Source organism: Ambystoma mexicanum, chromosome 1q (assembly GCF_040938575.1).
Source record: "Ambystoma mexicanum isolate Mex_15411 chromosome 1q, UKY_AmexF1_1, whole genome shotgun sequence".
In the NCBI taxonomy this organism is placed as follows: domain Eukaryota; kingdom Metazoa; phylum Chordata; class Amphibia; order Caudata; family Ambystomatidae; genus Ambystoma; species Ambystoma mexicanum.
In genome coordinates this window covers 354,738,616-354,762,630 of record NC_090922.1, presented here as the reverse complement: position 1 = coordinate 354,762,630, position 24,015 = coordinate 354,738,616, and the positions used below count along the sequence as shown (strand labels likewise).

Here is a 24,015-nt window from a genome sequence, read left to right as displayed (position 1 = left end):
CGTCAAATGAGGAATGTCAACACAATCAAGAAAGGATTCCATAGCGTTGGCACCACAATTTGATTCAAAATCATAGAGCTGCTCATAGAGCTGCTCATAAAACCCTCAGAAAACCCTCTGACTTGTCACAAGATTGCCAGACATATCTCTCAGCGCTGTAATGCTCTGTTCACTTTCTGCTATCCTCGCCGATGCGCAAGTAGTCTTCCGGCCTTCTCTCCATTTTCAAAATAGTTAATTTTACTCCTGAACAGGGCATATCCTTATCAGAAATAATATTGTTTAGCTCACATTTCTTTCTCCTGAGTTCGGAATGCAAATCCTGGTCGTGACTCATAGCATAACGTTTCTCCAGAGCTTTGGCCTCCTTGGACAGTCTTGAGTTCCCTCCCTTTTTCCTTCCTGTACCTTCCTGTATTTGACATCAAAACCCCTCCCATATAGCATTTAATTGCCTCCCAGACAGTTGAAACTTCGACATTATCATTTCTATTAATTGCAATAAAATCCTTGACTTCACACACAATCTCATCCTTAATGTTGTCGCTCTGTATTACAGCCATGTTCATCTTCCACCTGAAGGGTGTAGTCAGAGAGTATTGTAATGAGAGGCATAAGGACAGAGGTGCATGATAAGAAACCCCAATTACTCCTATGTCAGAATCATAGCAGCTAGGCATCACGTGCCCTGAGGTCAGAAACATATCAATGCATGAGTAAAAATCATGGCATGCAGAGTGAAAGCTATAATCTCGTTCAGATGGATGTTCCAGATGCCAAACATAAGCCAGGTGCAATTCATCAATCAAGCTCTCAAGCGACCTCCTACTTCTTTTGGGCATCCTTGATCTGTCCCCATTGGAGCGGTTAAGCAGGGGGTCCAAAACCATATTGAAGTCTCAACCCAAAATAACAGAATCAACATTACAGTCTTGGATAAATTGGGCAAGTTCATGTGTCGACCTTGCCCACTTATAAGGAAAGGTTGTTTTGCTGATGGAAGGATAGGCTAAGCCTAAAAAAGTGCCAGGCTATTATGCAAGTCTATGCAAAAAGAATTTATGGTGTGTGTCATTTTAAAAGGGAAACAAAATGATACTTACCTCCGTAACGCTGAAGCACCCACGATTAGCAAGTGATCCTGTTTAAAAATAAATTGCTGTTTGTAGGTGCGAGCGGCGTGCATTACCTTGTGAGGAGAGCGGGTCCACGACAAACCAGCTAAAATGTTGCAGTGTTTTTTTTTTCATATGCTCAAAACTGTATTTCCTGTGAGATATATTTAAAGAATAAACACTCGCAATGTAACGGGTACCTGTTAATAACTGTCAGCGCCCTTTTCTTTTTACCCCTGTTTCTATTAATGGGAGTCTCTCACACCCAACACTGCCGCCATGCTATCCCAAAAGGAATGGAGTCTCAAACTGCCTTACGTGATCAGGGGTCTGAAAATGCTGCTTCGGGTGGCACGGCTTCACCTGAAGTCCACACACGAATCTCAGACAAAACAAAAAGTGTGCATAATTCCGTGTTAGAATCACTTCCGGGCAAGGTATGTTTACTCTGCTTCATTGTTAGGTGTAATCGGAATAGTGCTTGCAGTAAATGTCATGCACCATAATTCCCGACTCTCCCCGAAGAATGCGCCTACAACTCCAACCTAGCATTTGCCAGGCTAGTATCTGGCTATTATAATATTACCTGACCAAATATTCTGGGGTCAGCATATTCCGTCCAACATGGCCGTTCATTATTGGTGCAAGACATGTTCCGGACATGTTTTTTTTAATGCAGCCATGGCTGTGGTTTGCCAAGTTTTGTCAATTGATGAGGTACAGTATTGCTGGGACACTACAATTAGGTTACAAATATCGAGGGTGTGATGTCGGGAGTGCTGTGGTTTGGGCCCGACACCGGAGATGGGGGGGCAGTCTAGGCCGTATGGCGCAGCGCCTCGCTGCGCACAATAAGGACACAACCACTCGTGAAGGCTGCATAAACCCAGACTGGCACCTTCATGCCAGTTCCGGTGATGCCTTTATTTTCTTCTCCCCGTCCCTGACACGTGACCGGTACTCTCCTCGGTACGTGACACCACATTCCTCCCCAACTTGGAATGGTTTCCACAACCTTTAACAATAACGTATCACAACAGGTGTAGTCCAATCTAGTCTCTCGGATTTTATCTGGGCAGGCTCACCTGCTGATAGATTCCATCTACGACGTATCCTTGGAGGCGGGACAATGGTTTCGGCCTTTCCCGCAGGTGGTATCGGGGATGGCCTCTCTCGGGATCTTCTGCCCAATGGCTCTCTGGCCGGACTTCCTCCTCTTGCCGGTTGGGTGTCCTTGGCTCTCGTGGTACTTCATAAGTTCCGAGTGTCATTCGGCCTCGTGGTCGACAGGGTGATCTGGTTTCTTCACTTGCGTCTCTTGGGTTCTCTTCCCATAGCTCTGGCGGTACATTCCGGAAGTGCGATATGTTCCTAGTCACTGTCTCGCTTCCCCTGGTGGCAGTAATCATGCTGTGATTCGCGGGGCTGACTGTCCAGGGTTGGTACACGAAATTCAGGGACATCTTCTTGGGCGTGGCTCGGTTCTTGACTATGACGGTGTCTCCAGGTGCTAATTCCCGGTGGCTGGCCCATCGAGTTAGACTCTCTTTTTCGTTTTGTTTCGTACATTGGATGCACGGGGGCTCTGCTTGTATGGGTACCCCAAACATGAGTGCTGCGGGGCTGATTCCTGTTGTGGAGTGCAGGGTCTGTCTGTGGGTCCTCAGGAAGCGATACACCGCTTTCAGCCAGGAGTGTCCCCGTTCCTTTGCGATGCGGATGACCTTGTTGAGTGATCCCATGAATCGTTCGGCATCGCCGTTTGCTTGTGGCCATCCTGGGGTGATCTGCTTGTGTCGTATGTTGAGGTCCTGGAAGAATTGTCGTAGTTCTTGGCTTGGCTACATTCCGTATTAGCACTAGGGCAAACTTTGCCCTGGTGCAAAAATGCAGTAGAAATGCATCTTTTTTTGTACTAGGGCAAATTTTGCCCTGGTGCTTTTAATATGCCAAACTGCCCTTGTCATGGTGTAGTAGTTTTCTAGTGTGTCCCACTGTTTTAAAAAACAGGGCAAACTTTGCCCTTGTGCTAATACAGTGCATCTTTGCCTTTGCCTTGGCGCAATGTTTCTGTAATCTGGCCCCGGGTGGTCAGGCCAAGAAGCGCAAAATGCATTGGATTTAGAGCACAAAGCATCAATGTTTTTTTTGCAGTTTTGAAAGAATAACAGAGTGGCCTGTCAAAGATTTGCAGATCAACGAGGGATTGAGGGAGGGGCCTAATCCATCAGGAACACAGTACAACCCTGCTGTTAAGGAAACCAGGCCATCCAAGGTTAGCATTGACCACAGGGACAGTATGGATGTAAACTGTCAAAGGAATAGTGTGGTGAGGCCAGGATGGAATCGGCGGGGGACAAAGAGATTGCTGTTCTCAGCGCACCAGGTACATTCCTCCTAATTTACCGGATGGTTTGAATGAGGGTGAAGGACGCAATGTGGGTGTGAATTTGGGTGACTTAATAAAAGGTATGTATAGACCATCCTGGGAGGAGCATAACACTGGTTATTCAGTTTGCCAGACAGATGTGCGACATTTTAGCAATCTGTATAGAGAAAAATTGTGCACTCCACAAGAGAAATGGGGGGTAACTAGTAACACGCTGCCTGAGGGGGTAAAAGCTAACTGCACCATTTTGGGTAATTTGGCAGGAAAGAAGCAGGAAACTGGCCAAAACAGGATGAAAGGGTATCAACTTATGCTTATGCATACTTTCGGCCAAGGTTATTCTTTGTGTCTAAATAGAAGTAATGTTCTTCTAATTTTGGCTGAAATTTAGAACTTAAGAGCCATGTCCTCTGTGGATCTGGACAGAGTACTAATTTCTGGACAAAAAGAACCCACATTGTTATATTGTTGATTTTAGTTCAAAATTAGTATTCAAAGGGGTCATATCTGAAAGGCAAAAACTTTGGAGCATGGGCTTCAACGTTGTCCCCATGGATGTCAGGGGGGCAATTGAGTTGGGGACCAAGAAGCGCACGGGCGAGAGAGTGTATATGGATCCTGGGGGTGTGGATAGGGTACAGGGTGAGAACTACTTACCCAGATTTGATACAAATAAGGTAGACTGGTCTGCCGTTATCTCCACCCTGTGGCGTATAGCTAGCCGGTGACACCCAGTACCAGAGCTCTAAAAACATGGCTAACCAGGGGGACCAGGTCCTTGTATCAAATATATAAAAGATAGCTATATGGAACGTTAGGGGCTTCGGCAAGTTAACCCATGATTTGAGTTTGATGGAAATGTTAAACGGTTATATAATTGTATGTTTACAAGAAACTTGTGCAAGAGAGGACTTGGTCTGGGATGCCCATCTTATTTTCCTACCGGGTGTGTCCAGAACAAATGGTGGCCGTCCTTCTGGGGGTCTATGTACCAGTGTTACGCATGGGGTGGGTATAACAGGAACTTTGTTTTCAAGTGATTTTAAGTGTGTGCTAGGAGTTGATTTGGAGTTGGAAACTAACAAGAGTACAGAAACACATTCTTCTGGTGAATGTGTGCTGGCACCCATCCCATTGTGCATTCATTGTGCATTATCATTTATCTTGTAGGCTATAGAGAATATTCTCGTAGCCTATAAAGTACAATTTCCTGACTACCGACATAATAATGGTGGGGGACTTTAACTCCCATTGTTTATCGCTTATTAGTACCCGGCGAGGGCACAATCAGAATGAAAGAGCTATTCTGATTGGCCCTCGCCGAGTCATTACCAGGCTGTGAATCCCTCTGTTGGGATTCCACAGCCTTTGTCCCCGGCGGGGGGCGTGGCAGCCCCTCAGCCAATGAGGATGCTCGAAGCGGGGCCATCCCCGCTCTGAGCCTCCCCACGGCTGAGAGGCTACCTTCGCCCCCCGCTGAGGACAGAGGTAAGGCTTTTTTTTTCCTCCCCTTTCCTCCCTCCTCCCACTTCCCTGCCCTCCCCAGCCCACTTACCTTCTATGCCTTGGTCCACGGCGTGGGACGATGGCAGCCTCCTGCTGTGTGGAGACTCGGAGCGGGGCCATCCCCGCTCCGAGCCTCCACACGGCTGGAGGCTGCCATCATCCCCTGCCAGGGACCCAGGTACTTTTTTTTTCTTTTTTTTCCCCTTCCCCTCCCTTCCACCCTCCAAACCGCACTTACCTTCTTTTTTTTCGGGAGCGGATGCGCTTGAAACACTTCTGTTTCCAGCGCGTCCGCTCCCGATGGCCGCCATGGAAAGGGAAAACGGACTCTGTTTTCCCTTTCCCGGCAGCCATTTTCTTTGTCTTTTTTTTAGTGCCCCGGTCACGCAGTTTTTGCGGGCCGGGCTACTAATAGCTATATGCCCCTCGCGGCGGGGGCATTACCGACTCTCATTACCTGAGTCGGTAATGATATGATATGATATGATATGGCATTTATAACGCGCCCATACACAAGTGTTTCAAGGCGCGACGAGGCAAGGGGGGGAACAAAGGGAGGACAGACAACGATCCTACTAGGCCAGGTGTCATTCAGATCGCGCAAGTGCATGGGAAGGGGGGAAAGGAATAATGCAATGGGGGAAGGGAGAGGGGAAAGTGCAGTACATGGGAAGTGGAATAAATAAGATAAATAAAACACATAAAAACAGGCAAGTGCAAGGAAGTGCTGACAAAGTGCTGGAAAGGGGACTGAAGGGATACAGAAAACAGTCCCCACGTGCAGCGGTTGCCAGGGAGGCAGTGCAGGTGGGCAGTTGACAGGGCCTGGGCCAGAGATCGGAAAGGGTGGCCAGGTAACCAGTGCAATTTCAGTCAGGAATTCAGCAAGGGAGGGGAGGAGAGAAAGCAGAAGCAAAGAGGAAGGTTTTGAGATGTTTCCGGAACCGGAGGTGGTTCTCCTCGAGTTTCAGGGAGGCAGGAAGGCTGTTCCAGAGAGAGGGCCCTGCCGAAGAGAATGATCTGCCACCAACTCGTTGCTTGGAGAAGCGACTGACCCTGAGGGAATTGGAGGCAGATGAGCGAAGAGCTCGAGAAGGAAGATATTTAGGAATAGAGAGTTGAAGGTATTGCAGCCCCAGACCCCAGAAGGCCTTGTGTACAATGTAGAGGGTTTTGAATTTAATCCTCGCAGCCACTGGGAGCCAGTGCAGAGATTTCAGTCCTGGAGAGATACGATCCCTGGGCTTGATGCTAAGGACAAGTCTCGCAGTCGTGTTCTGGATAAATTGCAGAGGGCGGAGAGTGGAGGCAGGAAGATTTAAATGGAGGCTGTTTACAGTAGTCCAGCTTGGAGAGGATCAGGGCTTTGGAGACAGAGAGCTTCTGGGGGAAGGATGGGAAAGGAAGAATACCTCTAAGGAGGTGCAGCTGGTAGTGTGACCTCTTAGAGACGTCAGAGATGTGAGAGGAGAAGGAGAGTGCAGAGTCAAAGATGACCCCAAGGTTTTTTGCCTTGTAGGTGGGAGAGGGAGGAGGGCCAAGAGAGGCCGGCCAGAGAGCTGCAGGGAAGGAGGGAGTGGGTGTGCCGATGAGTAGAATCTCAGTCTTACTGGCATTAAGGCAGAGGTCGTTGGCGGCACACCAATCCTGGATGGCAGACAGACAGTCAGAGATGAGGGAAGGAGAGGAGGAGGAGGCCGAGGGTAGCCTGAAAATGAGCTAGGTATCATCTGCATAGCACTGAAAGTTGGGACAGAGAGCGGCGATGCGGTGGGCAAGGAGTGCCAGGTATTGGTTGAACAGCCAGGGAGAGAGTTTAGATCCCTTGGGGACACCACAGGTAGAGAAAAAGATGTCGGAGAGGAAGGTCCCAAGTTGGACCTGGGAGGGTCGGTCAGAGAGGAAAGAAGTCAGCCACGCCAGAGCCTGACCAGTGATACCCAGGTTGTCACGGAGACGGTTGAGCAGGATGGCATGGTTGACAGTGTCAAAGGCAGAAGAGCGATCAAGCAGGATAAGAACGCAAGGGGTGTTAGAGTCGAGGTTGGAGAGCAGGTCTTCACGGATGTTCAGGAGAGAAGTTGCCGTGCTTCTGGCAGCTCTGAAGCCAGACTGATGGTCATGAAGACAACCAACAGATTCAGTGTGGACATTGAGTTGAGAGATGGCCAGTTTCTCCAGGAGCTTGCCCAGGAAGCGAGTTATGGAGATTGGGCGATAGTTAGCCGGGCAGGAGGGGTCGGCAGAGGGTTTCTTAAGAAGAGGGTACACAAGGGAGTGCTTCAGGGGGGGAAGGGAACACTCCAGTGGTGAAGGAGTGATTGCAGATATCCGCCAGGGCAGGAGCTAGGGAGTCGATGTGATCCTTGATAGTTTTGGAGGCACAGGGATGAACCTGTTTCAACGAGACTTTCTTAGATCGGACTTGTCTAGAAACCTCGTCTGGAGAGAAAAGGGGAAAGGTAGAGAAGGAGGGAGGAGGGGTGGCATCAGAAGGGCCAGAGGAAGAGCAGGGAATTGCAGGAAGGGGTGAGAGGAGGAGAGTGAGGACAGGATGTCCTGAGTTTTAGAAATGAAGTGAGAGGCCAATGCCATGCAGAGGGCCTGGGAAGGGACAGAAGAGGTAGAGACTCGGGGCATATTGCTTTAGTATGGTTCTGGATAAAGACCTGGACCTTACAAGCAAATACATACTATTCTAAATCAACCAGGGTAGGCAATGAAGGTGGTTTTGGAAGGGATGGAGTCTGCACATTTTAAATGGTCAGGCACCGGGAGATTTTCCATCGAAGCCTACTTGGCATAGAGAGAACTCCTCTATTCATGGATAGATTATACAGTGGTTTCGAAGCTGTGCTTTGTGAATTTAGATTTGTTTGAAGTATTTAGTATTTTGTCTAGTGACCACGATGTCGGGGCCCTAAATCTTAACGTGGAGTTTAGTTTGCTGGAAAGGACGGCCTGTAGAAACATTAATTAAAAATTAGCAAAAGAACAGAATTAGTTGGAACGTAAAAAGCCCTGAGAATATTAACACCCCACTACTAAATAAGATTATGGACTTGGGTATAGAGAGTTTTCCTATATTCATAATGGACATGGTTTCGAAATCTACTCCAAACCGTGGATCTTGTCTTCACTCAAATCTCCCTCTACTTGCGTAAATGAGGTGCAGCTAAGGAAAAAATAAGTGTGTAGAAGTATCACAGAAATATGCTCATGCTTAACAGGTAAGGAAGACATGATTGCCCAAATTTGAAAACAGGGGCAATACCAGTCACAGGCATCTCTTGCTCCAGAGAGATGGACAGTTGATGTTAGAAGCTGTTGTACAAAAAACTGGGAAAAACTTCTAGAATATCATTAACAATTAATGGGAAGATGGATATGGAAATGCTAAATCCATCCTTGAAGAGGTTTGGAATAAACATTTCACATATTTATATAAAGAAGTGAATAGTGAAACTCTCAGTGTGAATTGTTGGGATATTGATATTTCTATTGATTATTATGTTCAATAATAAAATCAGGTTCGAATTCCCGAGGCCCAGGCCCAAATGGTCTGTGTAACCTGGTGCTGAAATAAGATTTCAAATTATGGGCCTATTATGCTGCATATTTTATTTCAAGATGTCTTGAAAGAGAAAATAATACCCTCTACATGGCATACCTCAATAATTGTTCCAAGTTTCAAGAAGGGGAACTGTATAGAATCCTCGAGCTACCGGCCGATTGCTCTTTTAGACGTAGAGAGCAACATTTTTGCTAGATACGAGAAGTATATGGGATTGGAGTATTGCTGTAGAAAGATTATCCAAATTCTAAACTATATTTAGGAGGGTGATTGGAATGGATGCCAGTGGCCTGTTGGTCCAGTCTTTAATCAATCAGGCTAGTGCTGAAGGGAACTGCCCATTTATGTGGCAAGCATTGACCTGAGCATTGCATTTGATAAAGTTTACAGAGCAAGGCTATGGTCAAAGATTTTGAAGTGCGGCCTCCCAGATTATATCCTGGAGATTTTGATTAAACTTCACAGTGACACAGTGGTAAAGGTGAGGCTGAACCTAAGTGGAGACGTGACCAATCCCATAAAAACAATTAGAAGTTTGAGGCAGGGGTGTGTATTGGCCCCCTGCCTCTTCAATTTATACCTCTCGGATCTGGGCGAGTTTCTGGAGGAAGCAACATTTGTATCACCTAGGATAAATGGGGAACGCTGTTTTTGGGTGGCTTATGCGGATGACTTACTGCTCATAGACAAGACCTAATGGCCTACAGGGGCTTTTGCATCGTTTTGAAGATTATGTCAAATTAAATAGCCTCCTGGTGAACCCGAATACATCTAGTATTAGGTGCTACAAAGGAAAGTAACCCAAACCAGCCAATTTCAAGTGGATAATGGGTTCATCGACACCCTCTGTTGTTCCCAATGTGAAATATTTAGGATTTGGGTTACTTAGGCCAATGGAACATAACATTGGGAAGACTGCACTGTGGGCCAAGGGCAAACAGTATGCGGGTCAACGGTATTACATCAGAAGAAAATACTGTCAGTTTACTGTGCAGCCCGTGGTCCAGTTTTTCACACGCGAAGTTGTTCTCTCGATACTTTGCGGCCTAGAAGTTACTGGTATGTAAGAGAAAATTGAATTGGATAAGTTAGAGGGAATGATTTGGAGGAAAGCACTGTCCCTTTCAACATGTGTGCCAATAACAATATTGAGATTTGAATTGGGCTTGAATTCCTTGTTATCCTTGGTGCATTTACCACGTGGCTGCTGAAATTTGGATGTTTCGCAACTGACTGCCCCCGGATGAGGATCACAAGGAAACAAAAAAGAAAGTTAAGCTATGAGACAATGGCGTTGGGATAAGAAGTGCAGGGAACATTTACCGGACCGCCCCACACCCAAGGTTTTGATTTGTGTTTGTTGTTTGGACCCAAGAAGAAGCCATCTTATTGTTTTCATTTGGAGCTAGATGTCTTTCTAGTGTTCTTTACAATAAACCCCTTTTTAATGTTATTGGTTCCATGTTCCAAATTGCTTATCACCCAGCATTGTGATGCTATTTATCCATCAACTAAATCCTATAACTTTTTGGCCTCTCCCTCAATTAAAGCCTGCCTCCTGCCACCTCAAGTCTGAACCTGAAATTGCACTGCACGTGTTTTACTTAGACAATTCTGGCCCAAATCACTTAAAAATGTTTATCCACACCGGGATACATTTTGGGAAATCCATTTCTACCAAACGGCACTAGTCAGGTGATTCAGAAAGCCAATGAAAATGTTCAGTCAAGCTTCAAAATGAGAGGCACGAGAAAGTAAATGACACTTATGAAAACTATTGAATTGCGTGTTTTACCATCAGAGCGGCAATAAATGTAGGGACACCAGAGTCAAACCTCTGTTCAACTTTGAGTTACTGGAATTCTTTGAGGCCATTTATTCTATAGTAACGTTTACTTGAGTCTCTCGCAATGAAGCACTCTGCAATGTCATCATTAGTCTGTAAAAGGCCAAGGTTACACCCTACCTTGGGTGTCAATCATTTTAAAATCTCTTAATCTGAAGTGTGTTTGCACAGGTCCAATTTCCTAGAAACGAGTCCAAAACAAAAGCCATCAAACGTACATGCTCATTGGTAGGTAGGTAAGCATCGGGTGACCAGTGTCACGCCTCTCATTTGAAAACAATAAATGAACTATTTATTGCTTCTGGTAGTCAAGCTGACTTTCTTTCCTCAATTGTGGATCTGGTGGAATTAAGTGTGAGGTGGAATACCACAAAATTAATCTTTTCTTTATATTTTGTAATGTTGGTTTCTAAATTAAAAAAAAAACACATTACCAGTGCTACATTTACACACAAATCTAGTTCATGTTCAGCGTAGACAGACATGCACGTGTCAAATGTAGGGAAAATTACAGCAGTTGCAGATCTTCTGCCCCAGATTATGGCTTTGAGTTGCTTCTAGGAAGTCAAACTCTGCTTTTTCATGGCCTCCACATTCCCAGATTCTGAAGTGATTCACAGCAGAGGAAACATCAGTGCCACATTGATGTTATTCGGGCTGTAGAGATAGCTCTGGGTTCTATAGTACGAAACAACCTTTTTAAATTGATTTACATTGACCAGTTGTAATTCACTTAACAGTGGTAATACAGCTCATTGAACATACTGGGAGCCGAGGTTAGACCCGTGGGAGGCAAATCATTTGAAAGATTCTGTATTGGTGTGGTTAGACATTGTTGGAATTCGAGCAGGATATGCTTCCTGCAGGCGCACCAGTGGCAATAGACACGTTTCAAGGCAAAGCCTCCCAGGTCCAAATGGGCTCCTTCCTCTCTGACATCTTTTTCTCCACCTGTGGTGTCCCCCAGGGATCCAACCTCTCTCCCTGGCTTTTCAACCAGTATCTGGCACTCCTTGCTCACCGCATCGCCGCTCTCTGCCCCCACTTCCAGTGCTATGCGGACGATACCCAGCTCATTTTCAGGCTACCCTCGGGCTCCTCCTTTCCTTCCCTCATCTCTGACTGTCTGTCTGCTATCCAGGAATGGTGTGCCGCCAATGACCTCTGCCTTAACGCCAGTAAGACTGAGATTCTACTCATTGGCGCACCCACTCCCTCCTTCCCTGCAGCTCTCTGGCCGGCCTCCCTTGGCCCCCTTCCGGCCCCTACCTGCAAGGCTAAAAACCTCGGGGTCATCTTCGACTCCACACTCTCCTTCTCTCCTCATATATCTGACGTCTCTAAGAAGTCACACTACCAGCTGCACCTCCTCAGAGGTATTCTTCCCTTCCTCTCCTTCCCCCAGAAGCTCACTGTCTCCCGAGCCCTGGTTCTCTCAAGGCTGGACTACTGCAACAGCCTCTATCTTAATCTGCCTGCCTCCACTCTCCGCCCTCTGCAACTTATCCAGAACAGAACTGCGAGACTTGTCCTTGGCCTCAAGCCCAGGGACCGTATCTCTCCAGGACTGAAATCTCTTCACTGGCTCCCAGTGGCTGCGAGGATTAAGTTCAAAACCCTCTGCATTGTCCACAAGGCCTTCTGGGGCCTGGGGCCTAAATACCTTCAACTCTCTCTTCCTAAATATCTTCCTTCACGAGCCCTTCGCTCATCCGTCTCCAACTCCCTCATGGTCAGCCGCTTCTCTAAGCAACGAGCTGGGGGTAGATCTCTCTCCGCAGCAGGGGCCTCCCTCTGGAACAGCCTTCCTGCCTCCCTGAAACTTGAGGAGAACCATCTCCGGTTCCGGAAGCACCTCAAAACCTTCCTCTTCGCTTCTGCCTTCTCTCTCCCTCTCCCCTGCTAAACCTTCTTAACTCCCCACTGAATTCTGCACTAAACCTGCATCTGGGCCACTCTCAGCGACCTCGGTCCAGGGCCCAGCCACTCTCCACTTGCACTGCCCCCCTGGCTCCCCCTGCACTGTGGGACTGTCACTGTATCCCTACAGCCCCCTTCCCAGCACTTCCCAGCACTTGCTCTGCACTTACCTCGCACTTGCCACCAGCTGGCCCTTTTTATTTATCATTTATTATTTATTTTATTACGCTACTTACCTTGTACTGCACTTTCCCCCCACCTCCTCCCCCTGCACTTTCTCCTTTTCCCCTTACCTCTGCACTTGCGCGATCTGAATGACACCTGGCCTAGTAGGATCGTTTGTCTGTCTTCCCCTTGTTTCCCTCCCTCCCTGCCTCGTCGCGCCTTGAAACACTTGTGTATAGGCGCGTTACAAATACCATATCATATCATATCATAATGAGTTTCCATTTTATGACTCGTCTCACGCAGCTATTTGAATAAGATAATGCTTTCCAAATGTTGCTAGTGAACAGAAAATAAATCGAGGGTTTCATTATTGACTGGGTTTAGGTGATGATTGATGCATAAAGGACTGCGACCACGGACACTATGCCCTTCAGGAAATACATGTTTTGCAGATATAGGGAGTGACTAACCAGACACAATTATAACCTCCTAGTTTTATGGTTCTTGGGCAGAGGAACTTACTCATATGTCATGGTCTGTGTGCAGGTTCGACACAGGCAGGTTGAGCAGGCCTAGTCATTACAACAGTTGCTAACGAGGCAGTCTGTAGTTCGTGTATTTGACAAAACTCAGGTGACATTCATTTTCCTCAGACCATGCCTCTACCTACTGTAAAGCTAAAATCATGAACTATCTCCCACTTCGCATGAAATTGACCATGGACTTGGTGGGTCAGGTTCTGTGGCTATGGCATATTATGCACACCTGCCAAGTGGATGCTGATCCTCATGAAGGTACTTCCTGGTTTTCTGCCTTTAAAAAGGTTGGTAGGAGGGTCGTAAACTGCCTTGCAACACACATTCAAATTCTACTGGGCTGTGCTCTCCTTACTTGTTAGGATGCTGTGCTAGATTGCTAACAAGATTGTCTTTGTTAGTTACCAGGGAGGTTATTGTTGGGATTTCCTGCAGGGAAGGACTTTCTTTAAAAGGTAACATTTATTGTGTGAGCTCATGGGCTTTGTTGCCTGGTGGCTGTCAGTCAATGAGATACAACCGCATCAAAGGTTTCATGCAACCATTGACAACCAGCAGGTAGTCTCTTTCAATGCTAACGTGACTTGTGAAATATAGTTTCTTATGGGACTGCCGTTAACAATGACTTTCTTTAATGGTGCAAGGGGTGCAGTAAAGAGGATCTGAGACCCAACTAATTTAACACAAGCACTTCACAGCATTATGTAAACTCAAGTGAGCAGTATCTGACGGGGATATGGGGTGATCCGTCAATTTGTGTGCTTGATGTCTGTAAGAAACCAAATATTTTAGCAAGACTTTTGCAAGTGTTTATTTCTTACCATTATGTAATATAGTCGATCTCTCTTGCAAAGCTTGAATGTACTGTAGGAGGCGAAGAGCTGCTTCATTTCCCTTTGCTTTGACAACATCAAGGAGCCGTCTCACCTTAGAAAACAACAGAATTATTTACAAAAGGCACCTGTTATCTTCCACATCCATACCGCCTAAATATTTGCCCATTCAATATTTTCCCATTTGCCCATGAAATGTAATATTATATTCATTCATTTTATTAGGTGTCCCTGTCTGTTAGGGAACATCATCTCAACATCCAACTTCAGCCAGCCGGGTGGGTGCAACAGTGCCTCCCCCAACCCTGCCCTGTGATCTGCTCTGATTCTGTGCATTAATATCTTGCTAAGATTGCAGAAAGATTTCCAGAAGGTCCCAAAAGAGAACACAGAGCAGCTCCAGCAAGCACTGGCACCCCTACCTTATGCTGAAGATACTGCCAAGGACTAGTGAGTCTCAGCCACAGGCTGAGCGCTGCTCACCAGGAAGTATGGTATTGCCCTGCTACCTTATGGGAACTGTTAGGTCAGGAAGCCCTGTGTCTCTTCTTTTTCTAACTCGGTAAGTCCCTTAGCATTTCTGCTGGCTTTTGGGTATCCAGACTTATTTTAGCTGAAATGGAGACTTCTACTGAAGTTCCTTTGGCAGTTGCAACTGTGTTATGATATGCTGCCCTAAGTAGCCCATATGGACATCAGTAGAGGCACCCAATGTTGTGCCAGTGTTGGTGCCCTCACCTTGATATTTTGTTAGAGTCACATATTGGTTGCAACTGTATAATTTGTTTTTTTTGTAATGTGGCTACAGAGTGGTGTAGACTTTTTACCAGTGTGGATAGCCACTTGCTCCCTAATATGTTTTTAAGTTCTGTGACCTGGCCATTTTGTTTGTGGCTCTTTTTTTCTACTTTGTACATCAAGGAACTGCAATTTTGTGAGTCGGACCCTATGTCTGCTCTCTTCAGTGTCCACAATGGCTTCCTTGTGTGAATCACTGGATGAGGCTCAACCTCATCCACATCCATGTGAGTGTGCCCATGAAAGTGGCATTTTGCTGGCAAATCCGTATTGGACGCCAGCCAAAACTTTAAAAGGTGCATATACTGTTATGGGAGGGCTGGGGTAGCCCCAATCCTGCTGTCTGTATGTGTCTTTCTGGGGATCGCGAGACAACGATCAAAACCTGCCTGGAACTACATTGCAGTAGCTTATGGTGAAGATGCTGTGTTGAAGATTCTTGCTGGAAGGCCTATGCTGTGGTTTCCAAATCTTTCTTACAGCGAAGATCTGCTTTGTCCTGTCAAGGGAATCCTGTTTTGGGCTCTCCCTGCCAGGAACTGCTGGATCCTGCTGCACTCAAGCCCTGTGTGCACCCATTTGACCTCCTGTACCATTTTCTTCAACTGGATCAGAACTGGTTACACCTACTGCCACTGCTGGAAGACAAACACCATTCTTCCTGATGCTCACCTGTGACGCCTCCTTCATGAACTCTGCTCCTCCTTGTGGGACCCCCAGCATCCGGTCATGAAGCCCTTTGTCCTATCCAAGGGAATCCACTGACGTTTTTTAAAGGATTGCTATTGCGTTTTCCTTACTGCTGCTTCTTCTGTCAAGCTCAGCTGTTCATGAGCCACTGTGAGGGGGTCTTCCGTCTCAGGCGTGCGTTCTTCACCCAGCCATCTCCAGAGGTTCTGCCTGTAGACCCTGCAACAGGAACCACCTTTGTGCCCAAGATTAAAACTCGGCACCAAAACTCACCTCCGCACCCATCACTTCTGAGCCAAATGGACATCTATTAGCCTGGTTCCCATCCCCAAGGTCTTTTGACTTGTAGGCTGTCACTGGTCTCATACTCTTGTGTCTTGTGGCTTCGTCTCCATGTCGACAACCTTCTTTCTCTGGGCCTCTAGCCGTTGGACCTGGGTCTGGAACTCATCTGGTGCGGTCGTCGCCACCCCCATCCTTAAGGTTGCCTCTTCTTTAATTCCCTTGACATTTTGTTAACACTTGCCTGCACTTTCATTATAACCGGCAGTCGCTTACTGACTTTCCCCACTTCATTTCTATAGCAAAACTTTTCCTAACTTCTAAAACTGTCTAAGGGTATATGAAAGTATTCCTTACCCATCGTGATATGTTAGATACTTTTTTAGATAATTGCTTAGAATTTTTGGGACAGTTACGACTAATATATAGAAAAAAAAACCAGTAAAATAATTATCTGTAAATGTAGATATTTCCTGATGCTTTACAATAACTAAAGAATAGATTCTGTTTGGCACTTCCTTCATTGTTTGCTTCTAGGTTGATCAAGTGTACTTTCGGACCACCCATCTCTCCTCCTAAGAAAGAAGTCTGGCTTTTTAGCCACATCAACTTCTTGGAATGCATTGCAACACAGGCTCGAAAGCTGATCTGGTGCTTAGAAACCACTCGGTGGAATTAGCGCGTTATAAATGAACAATAGAACTAAAACTCCTGCCTGAGTTTTTCTCAGCCATCGCTAGGGGACAGAGGACAAATTGCCCCTTCAAGAAACCCCAAACACTCTGTTGCTCCAGGCTCCTGTGCCAAGTACACATGTGCTCTAAAGTATTATGTATACATAAAATAATATGGTAGTTAGCCAGGGTCGGACTGGGACAAGAAATAGGCCCGGACACCCAAAAAAAAGTGGCCCACCCCTCGCTTCAAAAAAGTGGCCCACCCTGCGCCTCAAAAAAAGTGGCCCACCCCGCGCCTCAAAAAAAGTGGCCCAGCCCGCGCCTCAAAAAAAGTTGCCCTCAAACCATCATCCGTGAATCACCTACCACGCTTCTCACTGCGCAAACACGGACGTTTCTACAGTATCAGTGCCATTAATGAAACACAACCTTTCACCCCTTCACAAAACAGGAAGTGGCATCAAAAGCAGACTAATATGGTTATGATTTCACTAATGTGATATGCATTTCATACAAGAATGGATCACCATATGTATCATTAATATCTGTGTGTTTAGATCCATATTGTCAAATTACTGTGAATGCAAGCAGACGTCCAAGGCCAAATGATAATATGTTATTGTAAAGCACTTACGCTTAAGCCATTTTTTATAGAACAAATATGCATACAATATCACCCAACCTGTCTTGGTACTCATTTATCGACCTCAGAAGAATGAAAGGCTGAGATGGCCTTGCTGGGATTCGAACCTGCAGATCACACACACATCACAGCAGCGAGCGCTCAACCCACTAAGCTATCATATCGGCTATAGTAAAATGAGCATCTGCAGGTCTGGTGCAAATGTGGCCGCATTTCAAGCCTGTGTGCAATGCATCTACTTTTCAGGCTCTGCCCACGGTAGTGCTTGTGTGATGAGGGCCTCAGCAAATACAAGTGCATGACACAAGGCAATGGCGCCTGACCGTTGAGGGTAGTTTCTAAGATCCCAACGTGCAGTCTCTAGTAAATCACGTCCATGACAAGCTGCCAGCCAATCCCCCAGGGCCAATAGCACCTGATGGTAGGCTGATGTCAGCTGGATGTCAAAGCCAGCTTGAAAACAACAAAGTCACATCAGTAAAACACTGTCAGTAAAGGCCCTGTTTCTGGAACACCACCACCAAGGCATGGTGCTTCAGGCAGTCCCGGCCGTTTCCTCTGCTTATTAGGACGTGGGGGGCCCGAGAAGCATGTGAATGAAAGAAGGGACATGCATAGCGCAGCACTGTTAAATGAATCGCCTCAAGGCGCTTCCTGGCCACACGCCCACAGGGATTCTGGGAAATCGACAGACCAAAGGAGGTCGAAATTGTAATGCAAAGATCCCTGTTAAGCAGGATAGATTTAGCACCGACAAAGCAAAAGTAAGATTCTAACAACAAAATGTCAAAAGAGAAAACAAAATTAGCTTTGATGAAGGAAGGATGACTGCTTTGTGGGATGGAAAGGACATCACACCCCTCCTGAGATTTGTTTTAGCGAGTAGGCCCTCTTTAAATGCCATGTACGCGTACATGTTCCAGATATCATTGATATGACCAAATTAAAAGACTAATTGGAGCATTGTTCACTATTAGTTGCATTTCCATATTTAATTTGGTGACATAAAATGGAGGCTCGTATGCAGGCATAACGTTGCCCACAACTACCTCATGCAAATAAAAGGTACCAAAGGACGTGGGAATCATATTGAAACGACAACACAGTGTGGCTAGTGAAATGTGCGTTCGCCTCCAGCTATACAAGGTTGACAGGCTCAGTAACAAAAATCAAATTTAAAGTTATAGGGGCAGATTTTCAAAACCTTTTTGGTACAAGTGATGAAACGTCACGTGCTAGCTGGGAGCATACAGGCCTGCGGTTAGAGGTGTGCCCGCTTGGTGCTCTTGGACACGGCATAGGCAGTAAAACTGTCCATAAGCCGGAAATGGTTGAAAAGGCTCCTGATTGCTATGTGCCTAATTTAAACTGCAAGTGCTATTTTCAATAAGCAAAATGCAGAAGTACATCTATGTATCAATTCTATATTATGAACAAACCAACTTTGCCCCCCAGACAGGAGAGTCCTGCGTGTGTTATACCTGCCAGTTCAGTCTTCTGGCGCCGTCAAAGCGAGCAAAAGGACATCAGCAGTTTAGATGTTTTCCAATCAGAAATGACAGAAAAGATTCTAGTTTAAAGTGCAAGTACTACTTTTAAAATTAAAATAAAAGTAGGCAATGCAGCCACCTACATTAAGAACAAACCAACGTTACCGCAATGCACGCGATTCCCGCCTGTGTCCCAATTTCTCCCTTTTCCTTCTCTCCAACCTCTCCCTCACGGATGTCATTGGGCATTGCTGAGCGAGATGCTGGCATGTCAGGCAGTTATCCTCTGCTGACTGCTGAACCTGGTCCTCAGTGTGCCTGTGCTGTACCTTCCTGCCTAGCAGGTAATGCCCCATTGCAGCTCCACGAATCTGCGACCGCCAGGGTGTGCTCATGAGAAAGTCATCTGTAGCAATCAGATCCTGCCTCTGACTCTAGCACAGGGCCCTTCAAACCAGCATAAACAGCTCTCCACGCTCTTCTGGATCCGGGCCAACAGACCTAGAACCATCACTCAATGTTTACGCATCGACCTGGTGCTGTGCTGACCAACACACATTTCTTGTGACCAGGGGTGGACTAGAAAGCAAAAGAGGCCCTGAAAATAATTTTCAAAGTGGCCCCATGTTACAGATTTTCAGCAAGCCCATCCCTTTCCTATGGGAAAATTTGAAAATACCACAAAAGAGGCCCAGGGTGCAGAGGCCTACCGGGAAATTTCCAGAGTTCCATATGGGCCAGTCCACCCCTGCTTGAGAACCTCAAAAGCCACAATTCTGATGCCTAAGGGCTCACCACAGGCAACCAATGATAGCCAAGAGTAAAGCCTTCAAGAAGCTTGCAGGCAGAGCATGTCTTTCTGAAAGTCGCTTCTGTCCGAAAACCCAGAACTGTTTTTTGAACAATTCCTGCAAAATGAAACTAGCAAGAAAGGGACACGCCACCCGCTGCAGTGGGCAGGAGTGCCAGTCATGTGGCATTGTCAGAAGTGTGTGTATGAGAATCCTTGTTCAGGTTTAAGCAGCTTCACCATGCAGCAAGCAGGCTTCTCAGTACACACTTTATAAAGATTCTCAACGTGTAATGCATCTATTTCAACATTTACTACATATTCCAGGGTATAGCATATTCATTTTAATGTGCGCCTGTTTTCTCGTTTCTACGTTATTAGAACGAAGTACATTACTTAGCGGTAATTGACTTAGTTGCAATCACTTTGTTTTTGTTTTATTTAATTGTGTTATTTAATTTTTATTTGGGGGGGTCTCTCATCCCCCTTCACTACCACCCTTACACCAAGCCCACAACCCCCATTACCCCTCGCCCCCACCACCCATTTTACCCCTTAACCCTCAATACATGTACCACATTCGAAGTAATTCGAAGTGTTTGCAACAAAGTAAATTACTTCCTCGAAACAACGGGAGACCGCCCTGGGAATTGCTTACATTAAAAACAATGTGAATCCGGCTCATTAAGCAAACACATGTATTCCTAATGCCTTCCCATTATCCAGCACTTTGCCCAAATAGTCTAGCAACGGAGTTTAGATTAGTAAAGGAACCCAGTCTTCCAATATGTGGGGAGTGCTTTTTGGCACCGGGAAATAAACATTATTTGATATTGGTATGTAACTCCCATATCACTGCTTTCGCTTCCATGCCAGAGGTTTGAAACACGGGAGCCAATCATCCTTTCAGGATGATAACATGATGATTACCATTACCTAGGACAACAACAACACACATAATTCCAGTGCTTAGAAGTAGGATGAATCTGGCGTGAACTGCTATATAAAAAGCGGCAGCTTTATAATTCTAGAGTGGCTACTACCGACCACCTGCACGACTGTGAAGAATGGGACTCGACAGTGGGGCAGACACGGGCCAGGGGCTGGTGGAAGTGGCTCCCATATGTGTTTTAAGCGTCAGACCCTTCCTAACAACTTCTGCCTCCCACCCTCCGCCTTAATAGGTCCAAGAAAACAATCCGAAGTTGTTCTGGCTCTGTTGGCTACGAGAATAGTACACAAGTCACACTCCTTACCTCAGGCTCAGTGACTGACTGACTGGCTGGCTGTTGGCTGGCTGCTGTCTGTGGCCGGCACTGGCACTGGGCACTGTCTGCACTGCTGGCCGCCTCAGTGCTGCCTGGTGGGTCCTCCTGTGTGGGCACTGGCACTGTCGGCCTCCAAGTGGTCCACTGGTGTGTGCTTGCACTGGGGCTAGCAGCATAATGGCGGGAGTATTGGGTGGGCAGGGGCAGCCTGCCCACCAGCCGAATTTTCATTGGGTTATTCCTTTGTCCACGGCGCCGGCGGCCCCGGGGCCCAGCCCAGCCCCCAGGCACAAGTTGAAGACAGTTGCTTTCAACTTTGCAAAGAAGTGTTACTTACTTCCTGCAAAGTTGAAAGCAAGTGTGAAATGTGTCACTGTGTTGTGTTCTGACAGTGCCGGGCCCGGCCCCAGCTCAGCGCCGCGGAGCCCTCAGCCCTGCAGGCTGCACGGGGTCAGGACTCGGAGGGAGGCAGGTGTTACAATTGCTTTGCAATTGCTTCAGCTTGCCTCCCCCACAGATCAAACAAGTAACGTTCTCTCTGGCCGCCGCAGGCCAGAGGCTCGTGAGCCGGCGAGCACACACACGGCACGGCAGGCGCACCGGCCCCCTGCAGTGGCTGCACGGCCGCCCCCCGCCGGCCTGGTGGCCCAGGCCCACCGACGCCGTGACGTGAATGAATCATGCACATACATATGCATGCATCATAAATTATGATGCATGCATGATGCAATCATCAAAGCAAGGTAACATCTAGTGTTACCTTGCTGCTATGATGATTGTGCTGCAGACTCAGACAGTGCCGCCGGCGCGGCGAGGCCGGCATTCCAATAACAACAAAAACAAAAAAAAAAAATTCTTTTAAAAAGAAAACCGGCCCAGAGGTGGCTGCCGGAAAACCGGCCCCAGGGGACCCCAAAGTCGATCGGCCACGGGCCGAAAGACCGAAAGGGCCAGTCCGACCCTGTAGTTAGCATACATTAGAGACTATCTCCCTGTGCTTTAATACCTTGTAAAGATTGCAATGAGATTTTCTTAAGGTCCCCAGAGAGAACATGGAGCCCCTCTAGCAAACTCTGACACCCCTGCTTTGCCCCACAGTTGCTATAGACAATGGGGGTACCCACCCACATGACCAGGGGGGTCATTACAACCCTGGTGTTAAGGGTTTAACGGCGCCGTAAAAGATGTCGGCGCCGTTAAACCCTTAACGCCTGATTACGAGGTCCCTTTGCGGGACCCGACCTTAAAGGCTGGTTTTACCAGCCGTTAAAGTAGGGTGCCACAAAGGGACCTCGGTACTACACGGTACCGCAATTTGCGGTACTTAGCACCTTCCCCAGTCCCATTGAGGAGCCCTATGGGGCGAAAATGGGGATGGGGAAGGGCCATGGTGAAATGGGGAAATACCGCCCCGCCAACCTTGGAATGGGGCGGTATTTCCCCATTCCACCATGGCAGACTTGTTACAACACCGGCACCAACCATGGTGCTAATAGCACCATGGTTTAGCGCCGGGGTTGTAATGAGGGCCCAGGTCTCCTACCCCTTAACTCATTGGGCCTCATCACAAGGTTGGCGCTCCGGCAAGAACGGCACCGGTAAGGCAATATCGGCATCCATTACTGGGCCGGTGTATCATGACCCTAGATGCCGTTGCTACTGGCATCGTCAAGGAACCGCTGTGGCCGTGCACCACCGTACCGGCATGCGGGCACGCGCGCAGATGGAGAGGCCTTAATACCGGCATGCCGCAAAGAAGGGGACACCACGAGTCACACGTACAAGTACATACCGGCATCGAGATGCCGGTAAGAAGGGCCACCATGATGCCGGCAATACCGGCATCGCGGACCACCCGTAAACAGCAAACTGCTGTGTTGCCAAGTGCCACAGGTCCACTCAATCAGCACAGGTGGAGGCAATGGAGTCAGGGTCAGCACAAAAGGAGCACACCCACACACCACACCCCCCTCCAAGGCAAAATGCTACCACTTGTACTTGCCATACTGGGCCTGGAAGACATGCCTGCAATGCTACTCCTTGAGCAGGCAGTACAACAGGAAACACAGAGGAGACGCCGGAGGAGAAGGAGGGTGAGACATGCCCAGCAAATCCCACCAGTGCAGGCAGTCGCTCCCCGCAGACAGCCAACAATCCAACGTATAAGGGCCAATCCATTTGACTTAACCCCAGCACAGATCCACACCCTGTACCGCCTGGTCAGAGACACCATCACCAACATAGTGGAATTAATACAGGATGACTTGGTCAGCATTATCAACATCCGCACAGCCATCCCCCCTTTGCTGAAGGTGGCATATGTGCTCCACTTCCTGACCACAGGCTCTTATCAACACACAGTGGGCCAAATGCATGGCATGTCCCAATCATGCTTCTCTGTTGTGTTAAACCAAGTGCTGGATGCACTACTGAAGCACGCAAATGCCTACATATCCTTACCAAGGACACCACAGGAGGCAAATGCCACCATAATAGCATTCCATGCACTGGCAGGCATGCCCAACGTAATTGGTGCCCTCGACTGTACCCATGTAGAGTTGGTAGTCCCACATGCCGTGGAGGCGGTGTACCGCAATCGGAAGCTATACCATTCCATCAATGTGCAGATGGTGTGTGATGCCAGCCAGATAATAACACATTACTGTGCCAGATACCCAGGATCCACGCATGATGCCATGGTGCTGCGGAACTCCTCACTACCCCGCTACATGGAAGGAGACGTTATACAAAGTGGCTGGTTGTTGGGTGAGTCTGCCCTCTGGGCCATGGGGGCAGATGGATTGGGGGGGAGGTACATGCATATGCTAGGGGAATGCCCTCTGGGCCATGGGGGCAGATGGATTGGGGGGAATGGTAGTTTCTTAAGTCATCCGCCGACACACAGCCCTCACATTTGCATGCAAAATGCCCCTAGCCAAAACATACATTGCCTGGTGCTTTAAAATCCTAGGACCCTTGGTCGTGTATGTCACACAAGGCTCCCTCTATGGATTGGCATGCACTGTACAGGGCTGACAGTCATGTGGATGTGGCTGCCAATGACGAGATAGTGCATATGAACTTGAATGATGTACAGGCTGAGCACATCTGTCAACTGAGCCTCATCCTCAAACATACCTCCTTCTGCTCCCATGTAGGTGATGCTGGATATCCCCTGAAGCCGTGGCTACTCACCCCTGTCAGGAACCTGCAGAACAGGCACGAGGAGGACTTCAATCGTGCACATACACGTACACGTGTGGTCATTGAGCAGACGTTTGGCCTTTTGAAGGCACGGTTTCGCTGCATCAGCAGGTCGGGAGGGGCACTCATATACGGGCCTGAGAAGATGGGCAAGATCATCACGGCATGTGTAATGCTACATAACATGTGCATCCGGCGGAACATACCCCTGCCACCTGACGTGGAGCTGCCACCACCTGGTGAAGTAGAAGGAGATGAAGGAGTAGAAGTAGGACAGAGGCCAGGA

At 47.5% G+C, this 24,015-nt stretch overlaps 1 protein-coding gene across 4 annotated transcripts in view; it reads right to left on the bottom strand.

Moving 5' to 3' along the window:
* The window catches only part of NOD2 (nucleotide binding oligomerization domain containing 2), a 561,668-nt gene that overhangs the window by 347,978 nt on the left and 189,675 nt on the right, over positions 1–24,015 (bottom strand). For all 4 annotated transcript variants that reach the window (XM_069639465.1, XM_069639468.1, XM_069639461.1 and 1 more), the window contains exon 3: positions 13,876–13,981. In XM_069639465.1, the coding sequence (XP_069495566.1) occupies positions 13,876–13,981 (106 nt within the window). The remainder of the gene's footprint in view (positions 1–13,875; positions 13,982–24,015) is intronic.